This window comes from Erpetoichthys calabaricus, chromosome 9 (assembly GCF_900747795.2).
Source record: "Erpetoichthys calabaricus chromosome 9, fErpCal1.3, whole genome shotgun sequence".
Classification (NCBI taxonomy): Eukaryota; Metazoa; Chordata; class Cladistia; order Polypteriformes; family Polypteridae; genus Erpetoichthys; species Erpetoichthys calabaricus.
Window position 1 is genome coordinate 46,363,916 of NC_041402.2, and position 14,546 is coordinate 46,378,461.

At 38.0% G+C, this 14,546-nt stretch overlaps 1 protein-coding gene across 4 annotated transcripts in view; it reads right to left on the reverse strand.

The window, feature by feature from the left end:
* cnot1 (CCR4-NOT transcription complex, subunit 1) overlaps positions 1 to 14,546 on the reverse strand; it is a 190,497-nt gene that overhangs the window by 101,837 nt on the left and 74,114 nt on the right. For all 4 annotated transcript variants that reach the window (XM_051931631.1, XM_051931629.1, XM_051931630.1 and 1 more), the window contains exons 3-7: positions 6,868 to 6,975; positions 6,462 to 6,560; positions 6,186 to 6,254; positions 6,044 to 6,098; positions 5,655 to 5,858 (exon numbers count right to left, since the gene is read on the reverse strand). In XM_051931631.1, the coding sequence (XP_051787591.1) occupies positions 5,655 to 5,858; positions 6,044 to 6,098; positions 6,186 to 6,254; positions 6,462 to 6,560; positions 6,868 to 6,975 (535 nt within the window). The remainder of the gene's footprint in view (positions 1 to 5,654; positions 5,859 to 6,043; positions 6,099 to 6,185; positions 6,255 to 6,461; positions 6,561 to 6,867; positions 6,976 to 14,546) is intronic.

Below are 14,546 nucleotides of genomic sequence, written 5' to 3' on the forward strand. Positions count from 1 at the left end.
TAAGCATTGTCTTGCAGCACCGACTGCACAAAGGGAAAGTGCAGCACCTTTTTTCTCTATAAATGCACAGAGAAAATGTTCATCATGGCTTTAAATGCATTTAAAATACTTATCATATCAACAACAGTCTTACCCTTGCCTTGCAGCTCACAGTTCAGTTGGTTTAGCTTCCCAGTAATGTCGTTAAAAATGCAAGGTCAAGTGTCCACTCTGTGTCCTCTAGCAGCGAGACGTCTTCGCCCTTGGACTGCACGAACTCTGATTTCACCCAAAAGTGACAAAAAAATGAAGTAAAACTCGTCCTCTGCTGAGCCATTGGATTTCTGTGTGTAGCAGCAGGTCACCACATTCCGCTGACAGCTCCTCCAATAGCACCTTGAATATCCTGTGCTGTTTCGCTTTGGAGCGGATGCTGTTTAAGATTTTCACAACGGGAGTCATCACGTGCTCCATGCCGATCACTTTTGCACATATCGCCTGCTGGTGAATGATGCAGTGGTAATGCAGAAATTTTGGGAAGTCTGGGTCAGCTTTTCAGTTAGCGATGAAACCTGTATGTCGGCCGATCATAGCAGGAGCCCCATCTGTAGTCACCGCTACCAGCTTTTCCAATGGAACATTTTTCTACACGAAAAACTCCTTCACCGCGTTATAAATGTCAACTTCCCTCGTAGTCATCTTTAGTGGTAGTAGTTTCAGGAGTTCTTTTGTGGAGAAATCATCATACACCATCTGGATAAAGACCAGCAGCTAGGCTGTACTGCTGCTGTCCACGGACTTGTCGCACTGGATGCTAAAGCAACTGCACTTTTGTCAGATCCCGGTCCAGCTGATTGGCTAAGTTACCGGACATAGCCGACACCGGTCTAGCCATTGTAGATGCCCCCAGTTGGCCAATGGAGAGAGAGGAGATTAGATCGGTTCCATTTTTCTCATCTTTAAGTACAGTATTAGCAATTATCATTGCTTCTTTGAAAATGTCCCCATCTGAAAATGCCCTTTTCTTCTTTATCAGAAAATGTGTAGCTCTAAATGAGGCTTCGGTTGCTTTTTGAGAGTTTTTCGCCGGTCTTGTGAAAAAAAGACTGCTGCTTGACCAAAGCTGCCTTTAACTTGCAGGCTTTTGCTGCCGGTAGCGCACTGCCTGGGTGGGTAGTTAGCATGGTAGCTTTTGTGACATAGTGAAGTGTCTCTCCACATTGTGCCGCTTTGCCGTCGCCACAGTTGCCCCCACAAATGAGACACACGCAGGTTTCTTTCACAGTAGTTAAAAAAACAACTCTTCCTCCCATTCAATGTGAAAATGATACATTTTCTTTTTTGTTTCTGGGATAAGAAACCACATTCAGCTCCCCATCTTCTCTGCACCAGCTAGCTTACTCTCCATGAAAGTTTTGTCATGCGCACAATACTGACCGTTGAAATAGAATAGAGTTTACCTAAACTTAATGTATAACAAACAGGTTTTAAATGCTTTTTTTTTTTTTTTTTTATATATAGATATTGTCATTTTCAAATCTATATAAATGCAAATGTGATTAAAGAAGAAAAACAACGGGATAAAATTAAATTTTAGACGCTCACTGGTGAGTTGTGCTATTTTTAGAACAGGTCCGCAGGCGACTAATGTGGTCCTTGGGGGCATCCTGGTGCCCGCAGGCACCATGTTGGTGACCCCTGGTACAGACCATAAAATAAAAAAAAAAACAACCACCTCAGAGCATCCCTATGCTCAAGATATATTATACCTCAACCAATTACTTGTGTGAACACAACAGTATAAGTTCTTTGGATTTGGAAAGAGTATAAATCTGAATCTGCATTCTGATAATACAGTCAGTATGCAGTATATTTATAAAGGGGGGAAAAAATGAATGGTGTAAAACTGGAAGAGCTGAATATGATCTGTTAAAAACAGTGCCTGGATCCACAAATGTGGTAGAAAGTGACTAGTACTGTAATATTTTGTAACTGTTGCCTCTCATACTGCACATTCGCTCAGTCTTTTCCTCAGATTAAAAAATGCTAGGAAAAAAAACACTATTTTCTCTAAACAGTTTAATACCTTGTATCTGCTTGATACTAAAGCACAGAAGTCTGGTTAACATTAGCCTCTGGTTATGTGACTTTCAAATTGCAAAAACTGTAATACACCTAGCATGGTAAAAAGCATTAAAGACAAGAACCTAAAAAGAAAACACTGATATGATCTATAAAAAAACATCTTTACAAATAAAAAAGCCTCAGATTAAAAAATGCATGCTGTAAATAATTGGCAGCCCCAACAGATGTGCAAATTGAACCAAGAGGATTAATTGTATTTAGCACACAACAATTTCAAAATCACTATTTTAATACATATGTACAGTATACTGAGTGATCTTATGGTTATTCAAACCTATGCTTGCACCATAGCTTTATTAACCTACAGCTAATATATTGGTTTATAAGGTGTACAGAGTAAGTACAATACAGTTACATTGTGCACGTACTAATCAACCAGAAACACATCACAACACTCCAGCACCATGATTAACAACCTTACCTTGAAACTTCTGTTCTCCTTACCTGAAAAAATAATCTTAGAACAGTTTTCCACACTATCTACTATTAGGAGACATTATGTCTCACTCAAATGCTGATAAGACAAGTGAAAAATATAAAAACTCAAAAAAGAATATCACACCTAAAGTGTACATATTTATTTTGAAAGCCCGTTGCTGACTCACTAAACTATTCAAGTGTAAGTTACATCAAGACAAACAACATAATGGACTGTAAGTAAAAGCAAGTAATTATATGCTAAGGTAGTTAATTTAACTTTAACAAAACAGTTGAGCAGTGTAAAAGGAGTATAAAGTACATTTTCACACAGATAAAAGAAAAAATTGTTACCTAAACTTTAATACAATAAAGAAATAATAGTGCAACAATGGAAGAAAACGGCACAACTACGACTTTAGATTTACTGTGGCAGAGGCACAAGTGAACCCCACAGAATTTGCGTTGCTGTGAGTTTGGCAAAATTGCAGAAACATTAAGGAACTTTGGCAAAGTTGACAAAATGCATGGTGGCAGAGTGTATGCGCAATTAGCCACGTGCCGTGACTGCAAGTCAGAACAAACATTTAAAAAGTACAAAGAATCTGCATAGCCAGATCTGAAATAAAGAGGTGCCAGCTGAGGGGAACTATGACTTCAAAAATGGAACCAGCCCCACACTATCGCTGCGTGGCACAGCCAATCAGTACTCCACAATTAGAACTGAGTGCACATGGATCAGTGTATACATAATCTGTGGCAAAGCTTGATTTGAGACAGTACTCTGTACATGCACTTCCCCATAGTACCGATAAGTTATAAGCTTGAGAAGTGTCGGACATGCACAGACATTGAGGACAGGTTTTTTCGCCAAGTAGGCTCTTACCTATAAAATTGACATTTTTCAAATGAAATAAATGATTAAATTCACATTTGGATTGTGATCTTAATAATTCCATCCTCTACATTATCATTATTAATTATGATAGAAGCGAACCATTCAGGAAAATGTCCTGAAATATAAAGGAGTTTTGATAATTAAATTTAACATGTTAATATTTAAATAATTCACATCTTCCCGTGAAATTTCTTCATAAAATTTACATTTTGTGGTGCCGATTGCTTCTTTTTTTTAATATGAAAAAGTTAAACAGACATAGCTTTGATGGTATTTGAGGTAGCACAGAACATACCTGAACAAAAGGAGTGTAAGCAAACTGTATATAAGGGCTTGAAACATCAAGAGGTGTCTTGCACCATTAAAGGAGGCAGCAATTAATTGCATGCATAGGTTATATGCAAAATCTCAATGATATGGTCTTCACAATATACAGCAAACATTCAAAGTCACATGCTGTGATAAAGTAATCTATCCTTTATTAATTAGATTCAAAATTTTAGAAAACTCAATATGCAAAAGTCATTACTGTGACACTGGGCGGTTTGATTTTCAACAACTTCGTCTGAACTTTAAATAAAATCCAAAAAATCTCTGGTTCTCTTTTCTAAGCAGGAGTAAATCAACACAACTCAAGTTGCCTGGCTGTGATGAGCATGAGAAACAAATTCAGCAAGGATCAGAAAAGGAAGAGATTAAAAGAAGAGCGGTCTCTGAAGTTTGCAAATTTAGTTTAACCCAGGATGACAGTTCAACCAGTACAACTTTTAAAGATAAAATATGTAACTGCATATGAAGAATCAATGCAGGCCTATGTGGCATCTGCAAGGTGCCCTCCACCTACCTGGCAAAATGGGTTCCTGCTAATCAAAGCTCCATTAAATGTTCATGTTTGTTGTATAGTACGAGATAACCACTGCAGTGCTTTAGCACATGGGCAAATCCTAGCTTGCATCCTAAAAACACTTAACTTTGTCAGTGGGTCATATACCCACACTAACCAAAGAGAGATGCTCACACAGCATAAGCCCTTATTCCTTTCACACGGTCTCCACTCTGCAGTGAAATGCTACACAGAATAAAAACATTTATAATTTCCCTTTGTGTGAATTACTCAATGTTGGTTTACCGCTTATTGAGCAAACTGCATTACTGTCCATTTTATTTCATTTTAAATAATTATTTCCATTTAGTTGGTAAATAGAGTTCCATAATTATAATAGTGGATATTCAACATACATTCATTTTGTATTATCATTTAAAAATACATTGACCTGGTGATCTTTAAATCTGTTAAGACTGAAGGAAGTCAAATATATAACCATAGTACTTTGTGAACAGGGGTTAGTAATCAGATAAAAAAATACAAATTAACAAAATAAAAGTGTGATTTTATAATGTCAAGTTTTAATAGTTTAATAATTTGAATTTTACTTCACTGTTTGGGATTTAAAGTTAAAATAAAGTTTTGCTAGGTAGTTGAAACAGTTTCATTTTCCTTCAAAACATCACCAAAATATCAAAATTAATATGTGAAAGCTCTAGTGGAAATAATCTTTGTTGGTACAACAACCCTGAAAAGAACACAAAGATCAAACATAAGGAAATTTGACTGATGTGCAAAAACTGTGTTTAACAGGAACTGTTGTGCATAGTGAGCTCAGTTCTCTGATGAAAAACAATTTTCCACTACTACATGCTATTTTCATCTTTTATAAGATTCCAGTTACCTTACAGCTTTCCAGGTTTGTATCGCTTCCCCGGAAGAGCAACTAAGCCATGGGCAGCTACACAGTAAGAATACCACTAAAGTAATAGCAGTACTTTATAGAAATCTTTTGGGGTTACATGACCAACACTCGTTCTATTTGACACTCAAACCCTCAGCAACCCATTTCCTGAGGTTCACCTTAAGGAGACTCAAACTAACAAAAGGATAATAGTACATGTGGCACCTGCCACAGCCTTTCATCAGAGTCTTAGTTTTCTGCTGTTTTATCTTTGAGTTTAGCACTTGTAAAAAGCTGCAAGAAAGAACTGATACAGAGTATGAAGGGGGCAGTATGTGACAGATAGGAGTACCAACAAATAGCTGTGGTATCTTGCTAATAAAAGGCATGCATTATATAGGCAAATCATTTAAAACTGGATACCATTTCCAGAGATAGCCAAGAAAAGCTTAACTTAAAACATTCTTATTAAGTTAGCTACTGACCTCTGCGAAGAGTCTTGAGGAAAGCGTCTATCTGCTCCTGTCCAACACCAGAAGCTCCCTTTTGTCCAAAGAGGAGATGGGAGAGGAGCAGGTGCAGGACTTCAATTGCTATATCTTGGAAGCCACCTTCTTGGTTACCCCCTACGTCCGCGTCTACGTAAGAGCGGAGCAGGTCAGGTATTTTCTGCTTCACAAACTGGGCCGCTAGAAATGTTTAAAAATCAACATGAAAATGTGAAGTAAGAAAATACATAAAATATTTTAAGACACTACAAAATACACTGAATGGCATATTAAATTAATAGCAGGGAAATATTGGGGAAAAAAACTCAAGATACATAAAACAAACTGCATGTATCCTGAGATTCGACTTTGGTAAACTGACTTACCGAAACTTTTCAGATCTGGACTGCAAGAATTCAACAAGGCAAGGCCAAATATTACCTGAAAATAGAATACCTTTATTACTAAAACCCAGTTTTAGTATTGGCCAATAGAAATTAAAAAGAAAGAACAACTACAAATACTTGCCTCTTGTACTTTACTTAGCTTGAGAACCTTACTCAACTGGGTAAACAAGTGAGGTGAAGGCTTCAAACTCTAATAGGAAATACAAAAATATATGAGAGTCATCGGCAGCAATTTATAAAGTGTTTATAAAGTTTATAAGTATCAGAATACATGTTTATATAGAGGATCAATGCAAACAAACATTTGAATGTAATATACACAGTTTTAACAACCAATATCAAAAGGAGGAAAAAATGAAAGTTAGGAGGATAAAGGTGACATGGAGAATACACCCACCTTTTGATAATGCAAAGGATTGTCAATAGCGTAGCAAAGCGTTGAGATAAAGTTTGGCTTGGTGATGAGAGATGCACACTCCTGGATCAGAAACTGTGTCTTTAACAAGAGAACATGGTAAATGGGTAGAGATAATTTGCACTGCATTAGATTCGTTAGGTAAAGGGAAACTATGATCACGGCACTGGTAAAACAAAAAAGTCTGCATTTGATGCCGATATCTCAATTACACAAGGGAGCAGAGGTGGGATAAGAATATAAATTTATGGTAGATCAGATATAAAACACAAGGTATACCTAAAGATATTATTCCCTATAAGTATCTAAATGGGCAAACGTTATCATCTACTACATGACAACTAAATTCCCACCTTATAAAGCAAAAGAAAAATTTTTCAGCACTTACCTGATGAAAATCCTTTCCACTGCTTTTACCATCGCCACTAAAATCCACATGCGAGAATAGACAGCGTAACAAATGCCTGTCTGCCTCGGGGCCGTGCCGATTCACAATCTAAAACAATAGAAATTTTCACACATTCTATACCTGTATCAGAATGGCTGATGCATAGATTATACAATATGCATTTCCTTGCCTAACTTTGCCAAATTAAATATTACTTAGCTTGCTAGACTGAAACCAGAGCTATTCAACTTTACATACGAGGTAAAAAATAGGAGTGGATAGAATAGTTAAAAATTCCTTAATGTGATATAATTAAAAACTGACCAATTCTATAAATAAAACAAACATTTTTAAACAGATTTACTAGAGATGCAGACAATGGTACACCATTAATCTTTTCAGTTGCTTGTTAAAACTCTGCTACTCTCAGATTCAATATGAGTTGTTCATTATGTTGTGAACAAGTAATAGTTTTTTCAGCTTACTCATTTGTGATGCTGCTGCTACACCAACAGCATAAGATGTTGTTCATTTCTGTCCAACCTTCTTGATTATATCAACTCAACCAGGATTAACTGAACATCACTCTAAATAATATTCTTAAAAGGTGTCTGCTAATAGATCACATACAAATAAATACAGACACAAGACCGTCATGCAGAAAAGAAAATTCAATTTTCCTCTCGTATCACCCAGTCCTATATAAAATACTGTATCTATATAATAGATACATTTGTATCGATTAAAAGCTTCATTTGAGGTACTCAAAAACCACCTAAAAAATTCCCCTAAAACACAATCCAAGCAATATCAAGGTATGGCAAATATCCTTTTACAGTACTCCCTATGAAGTACACCTGCACGATGGACTGTCTACATACATTAGGCATAGAAAAGAATTACCCCCTTCAAAATATTTCCATTTTTTTGCTTTACAGCCTTAAATGAAAACACACAAACCAATATTTTTTCCAGCTTTACTTACTCAATGCAATCTATAACATCCATGTGAAAGACATCACAGCTACAGTTCAGAAGAATTTAAATAAAATAAAAAAACAATACTGAGATTAATAAAGGATCACCCACCTCCTAAACAATATTTGGAAACTCAATCAGTGTAAGTAAAAACCATTTCCACTGCAAACCATGGTTACTGGCTTCCACCTGCGATCAATTGTAATCAGTGTGATTAGTGAAGCATAAAAACAGCTGTTCATGGAGCATTCCCTTGCTTGGTAGTGCAACTGACAGCAAACAACTGACTATGGGTGGCAAGCCACTTTCAAAAGATCTCAGGGATAAAGTTGTGGACAGACATAAGGCAGGAGATGGATACAAAAAAAATCTCAAAGGCCATCAATCCCAAGGAGCACAGTAAAGTCCATAATAAAAAAGTGGCAAGTGTTTGGTGCTACTAGAACCCTTCCTGGATCCAGCCGTCCCTCCAAACTGGATGGAAGAGCAAGGAGGAAACTGGTAAGAGAGGCTACCAAGAGGCCAATGGCCACTTTGAAGGAGTAATTGTGTGCATGTGATAATTTCACAAGTGCTCCACAATTGTGGCTTGATTGGGAGGGTCGCAAGGAAAAAGCCACTTCTCAAGAAAGGTCAAAATTAAGGCTCGTTTGAGCTTTGCCAGAATGCACCTTGAAGATTCTGATGCCAAGTAAAAAAGGTCTTCTGGTCAGATGAGACCAAAATTGAACTACACGGTACACCTGGCAGAAATCCAGTGCAGCTCACCATCCACAACACACCAGCATCTTGTTGTGGGGGCGTTTCTCTCTTGAGGGTAGAAAGAAAAATGGATGGGGCAAAATACCGTCAAATTCTTGAGGAAAACCTGCTGCCCTCTGCCAGAAAGTTAGATGGGCATAATGTTCACCTTTCAACACAACAACCCGAAGCACACAGCAAAATTGACCACACAGTGGCTGAAGGAGAAAGAAGTTAATGTCCTCGTGTGGCCCAATCAGTGCCCAGACCTAAATCCCAATGAAAATCTGTGGAAAGATTTGAAAATAGTAGTCCACAAACGCTCATCATTTAAATTTGACTGAACTTGAACAGTTCTGTAAAGAGTGTGCAAATATTGCTCAATCGAGATATGCAAAGCTGATAAAGTATCCCAACAGACTCAAGGCTGTCATTAAAACAAAAGGCAGTTCAACAAAATATTGACATTGGGGATTAGGTGATCCTTTATTGATCTCGGCATGTCTTGTTTTTGATTTTTTATAATTTTTCTGAACTGTAACTATGATATCTTTCACTTGGATGATATACAGGTGCTGGTCGAAAAATTAGAATATCATGACAAAGTTGATTTATTTCAGTAATTCCATTCAAAAAGTGAAACTTGTATATTAGATTCATTCATTACACACAGACTGATGTATTTCAAATATTTCTTTTAATGTTGATGATTATAACTGACAACAAATGAAAGTCCCAAATTCAGTATCTCAGAAAATTAGAATATTGTGAAAAAGTTCGATATTGAAGACACCTGGTGCCACACTCTAAGCAGCTAATTAACTCAAAACACCTGTAAAAGCCTTTAAATGGTCTCTCAGTCTAGTTCTGTAGGCTACACAATCATGGGGAAGACTGCTGACTTGACAGTTGTCCAAAAGATGACCATTGACACCTTGCACAAGGAGGGCAAGACACAAAAGCTCATTGCTAAAGAGGCTGGCTGTTCACAGAGCTCTGTGTCCAAGCACATTAATAGAGAGGCGAAGGGAAGGACAAGATGTGGTAAAAAAAAAAAAAAAGTGTACATGCAATAGGGATAACCGCACCCTGGAGAGGATTGTGAAACAAACCCCATTCAAAAATGTGGGGGAGATTCACAAAGAGTGGACTGCAGCTGGAGTCGGTGCTTCAAGAATCACCACGCACAGACGTATGCAAGACATGGGTTTCAGCTGTCGCATTCCTTGTGTCAAGCCACTCTTGAACAAGAGACAGCGTCAGAAGAGTCTCGCCTGGGCTAAAGACAAAAAGGACTGGACTGCTGCTGAGTGGTCCAAAGTTATGTTCTCTGATGAAAGTAAACTTTGCATTTCCTTTGGAAATCAAAGTCCCAGAGTCTGGAGGAAGAGAGGAGAGGCACAGAATCCACATTGCGTGAGGTCCAGTGTAAAGTTTCCACAGTCAGTGATGGTTTGGGGTGCCATGTCATCTGCTGGTGCTGGTCCATTGTGTTTTCTGAGGTCCAAGGTCAACGCAGCCGTCTACCAGGTAGTTTTAGAGCACTTCATGCTTCCTGCTGCTGACGAACTTTATGGAGATGCAGATTTCATTTTCCAACAGGACCTGGCACCTGCACACAGTGCCAAAGCTACCAGTACCTGGTTTAAGGACCATGGCATCCCTGTTCTTGATTGGCCAGCAAACTCGCCTGACCTTAACCCCATGGAAAATCTATGGGGTATTGTGAAGAGGAAGATGCAATACGCCAGACCCAACAATTCAGAAGAGCTGAAGGCCACTATCAGAGCAACATGGCAACACCTGAGCAGTGCCACAGACTGATCGACTCCATGCCATGCCGCATTGCTGCAGTAATCCAGGCCAAAGGAGCCCCAACTAAATATTGAGTGCTGTACGTGCTCATACTTTCATGTTCATACCTTTCAGCTGGCCAACATTTCTAAAAATCCTTTTTTGCATTGGTCTTAATTGATATTCTAATTTTCTGAGATACTGAATTTGGGACTTTCATTAGTTGTCAGTTATAATCATCAACATTAAAAGAAATAAACATTTGAAATACATCAGTCTGTGTGTAATGAATGAATCTAATATACAAGTTTTCACTTTTTGAATGGAATTACTGAAATATATCAACTTTGTCATGAAATTCTAATTTTATGACCAGCACCTGTACTCTAGTTCAAAGCAGTAGGAAGCAAACGCCTATCCTGGCAGCACTGGGAATAATGTAGAAAAAAGGTGTGGGCAAGGTACAAGTTTAATATCACAGGGTCCAATCATACACATCCTCTTTCTCTGGGACCATTTAACCAAACCTGCATGGTTTTAAGAAAGTAGGAGGATAACTGGAATAGCAAGAAGAACAGCACAGAGAAACAAGGGGAACATGCAGACAATCATGTGTTGGACTTTATAGCACATCGGAACCTGTAAAGTGGCAGTGCTATAATCATTGTGCACTACATTGCCATCTAAACTACAAATATGTTAACTATATTTCAACTAATCTCAAATTTCTTAAACTATATTTATACACAAAGCCTTAATATAGTGTACAGCATTCGATTACTATTCTAAAGCCTATAATGTGTTTATTGCCTGGCTTTATTACTTTGGAGGCCTTAGCTTAATGCTGTTCTTTTGTTAACTCTGTTGCATGGTGTCTGAGGGAGAGGTCTGCTATGTTGAGTTGACCTATGTACTGCTCCAATTGGCACCAACCTCTCATTATAAATCATCTCTTTAAACTAGTGGTTGATTGGTTAGCACATCAATATCTCTGTTCATTAATTTTGAAATCAGTGCTTTAAGAATTCATTACATTTATATAGCGCTTTTCTCAGTACTCAAAGCGCTATCCACACAGGGAGGAACCGGGAAGCGAACCCACAGTCTTCCACAGTCTCCTTACTGCAAAGCAGCAGCACTACCTCTGCGCCTGTGAGCGTAATAGGATTCACTTTATTCAAAATGAGAAATTCATATTGACTAGTGCTTGCCCACATAAATGCAAAGGCCCACCTTAACATTTGGTCTGGGCAATGGCTCTGCCACAAGTGTACGAAGAGCAATTTTTCTATACCCTTCTCTAGTGATGTAAAAGTATCATTCTGCATATGATTCTTCCCCATTTACTTTTGAACCCAAGATCCATAACTGTTGAATGCTATGACTTGTCATTAAACCACAAGGAAGAGATCTCAAAATTTGATTGCTTTTGTTGCAAAGCTTTAAAAGCCCCACTTTAACGAACCTCATGTTAGGCAATATGCACACACATTCCCTCCCACCCAAGACTCAGTCTTACCAGCAACCTGACAGATATTGCCTAGAACAAAGATTACATTGGAAATAATCACGCCTCCTTTATTAAAATAGTGCTTCTGCTGTAAAGGAGAAAAAGGCAGACAGATTGTATGGACCCTGACTTGATACCATTATGATTGTGAATTTCTGAGCGAGTCCAAAGGTGCCGACAGTCTTTTTTTTTCTGAATGCTGTGATAAACGTACCCTGCTGCTGCCCACTCTGCAATGGACATCTCCAAAATAATAAAACAAGTCCATCCTCGATCTGCCTGCTCTTTTACTTTGTTCCCTATTCTCATAGTGCATTACTAATTAACGGGTTATTTATCTTGCTCCTTGCTAGCCTTAAAAACAGCGAATGAAATCAGGACTTAAATCCTTACAAGGCACACAAGCTGGCAAGGCGCCTAGCAACATTAATATTTTTTTACTCGCTGATGAGACTGCAAAGCATGAAGCGATTTTCACAATATTGTCTGGATCCCATGTTTTGTGCCCAGCTGGTGTATTGTGATACATCTTGCTGCTGAATGGACAACTGCAAGGTATGGGAAGCAAAGCTGTGGTGGAGCCCAGGGGTAAGCACTTTTTGTGAGGGTAAAGGGCATATATGTAGGAAGAGTTAAGCGACTGGGGCGAGACACAAGATTGTGCTTTTGCACCAAAAAGCTGTGCAGGTTAAACCCAAGTATCTAGTCATTAGTTACAGACTGAAAACAAGAAGGTTGTCTTGTTACAGGGTGCATATGCTTGGGAGATTGATGGATCTTATTTTTAATTAACAGTTGCCAGAGTACTGCTAGGATGTTGTTTAAATGGATATTGGTATTTGTTCTTACTCATTACTACAATAGTAAGATATCAAAAAAGCAAGTACAAATATAAATGTAATGCCCAGTACCGTTAACCTATATATTTGAATTAGGGCTGGGCAAGTTAACGCGTTATCGCGTTAACACATTTCTTAACACTGACAATTTATCACACGTCAACGCAGTTATTTTTATTATAAGTTTGAAAGCCTCAGTCTCACTAGCAATCGATAGAGATCAGTGATCTTGTTACAGCGCTTTTCAATATGCTTTTGCTAGAAGGAACGTTAGCTTCGTTGATTTGACCTCGATTCCCTTTGCGTGCATGAGTAGCGAAGAGAAAACTGCTTCTAAAATGGCATGTAGAGGGATACCAAAGTGAATGCTCAAAGCAAAATCTGTGGATGACTTTTTCCATATTATCTTATATTTGTCGGACTCCAATTTGTATGCAAGTGATCTGGACATGCAGATTGAAAACAAAAGTGAGGTACTGGCATCAGCTAATCGGTTCCTAGCTGATCATGGTGCTGAACATATTCGTGTAGCTAATGCACCTATGGCAACATTCACATAGGAGGACAGACCATATTGTGTCTCACTGAACTGCCACCTCCGAACAACTGTCTTACAAAGACAGCCAGGCAAGCCAGCCAACTGCATTCCTACTGGCCGCTGCAAACTGCAAACAGGCGTCGACAGCAGGCACAACAGGGAGCAACAGGCTTTATATGTTGACTTGTGTGTGAAACCATTGCTTTGTGTGCTTTTCAGAAAACTGAGATTTTTGGAAAAAACATTAGCCCTCAAAGAGTTGCTACTGAACATAGACTGTTTATGTTGCTCCCTGATAAAAGAAAATGTTTCAGCTGGTATCTGATCAGATAAAAAAAAGAAACATTTAGAAATGTTAACTTACTGTTGCTTGGAAGGTGCCTGTTATGTTGTGATCGTGGCTCTGGACTCTGAGGGTAATTTGTTTTCTATAACAAACTAGATAAATCGTTAACGCCCTGGAAGTGACAAACAGCTTTGGTTTTATATATTTGATTAGATTACATTAATGTTTAAGTTGAGATTTACAAGACATATTTTAACTGCTACTATATAAAGTTTATACTGCTGTTTAAAAACGCCTTATTTGTTTAAAGTGTTTGCAAACCAAACACACGCAATACACTACTTTTGAGTTCATTACTGAATTTTGCACATAATGCGATTGCTGTGATTGTATGTGATTAAATCGCAGACAATCATGTGATAAGTCGCGATTAAAAATTTGAATCATTGCCCAACACTAATTGAAATATTTACTTATTTTTAATTTGAATATTTAAATCTTAATTTTTGGCCGATTTGATATCCCTAGTATACAATGGTAACTTTCCGATACTGAGCAAACTGGCTCACAAATTCCTGTGCATACCAGCAACAAGTTCACCATCAGAGAGACTGCTTAGTGCTGGGGGCAATGTAGTCACGTTGTCAGCATTCATGTAGGAAACCAGCAAAGTTTGACATACTAGTGCTCTTGTCCCAAAAAACAAATCTGTGAAGACCACAGTGAGTGTTAAGAAGTAGAGAGGTCACTAAAGCAAGTATTATGCAAGGCTTCTGTTTGGAGTGATTAATATTTGTTCTGCACTGTATTTTATGGTGCAAGGGTTTTTGAAAAATAGTTAAATGCTGGTTTTCTGGAAATAAGTTTTATTTTAATATTTTGTGCAACATTTATATTGTGTGCGTATTATATTTAGTAGTCGCTTTGACAATTATTCTATGGTCGTTTCAATTTAAAAGCTAAATGCTGGATATCAATCTGTAAATTATGTTC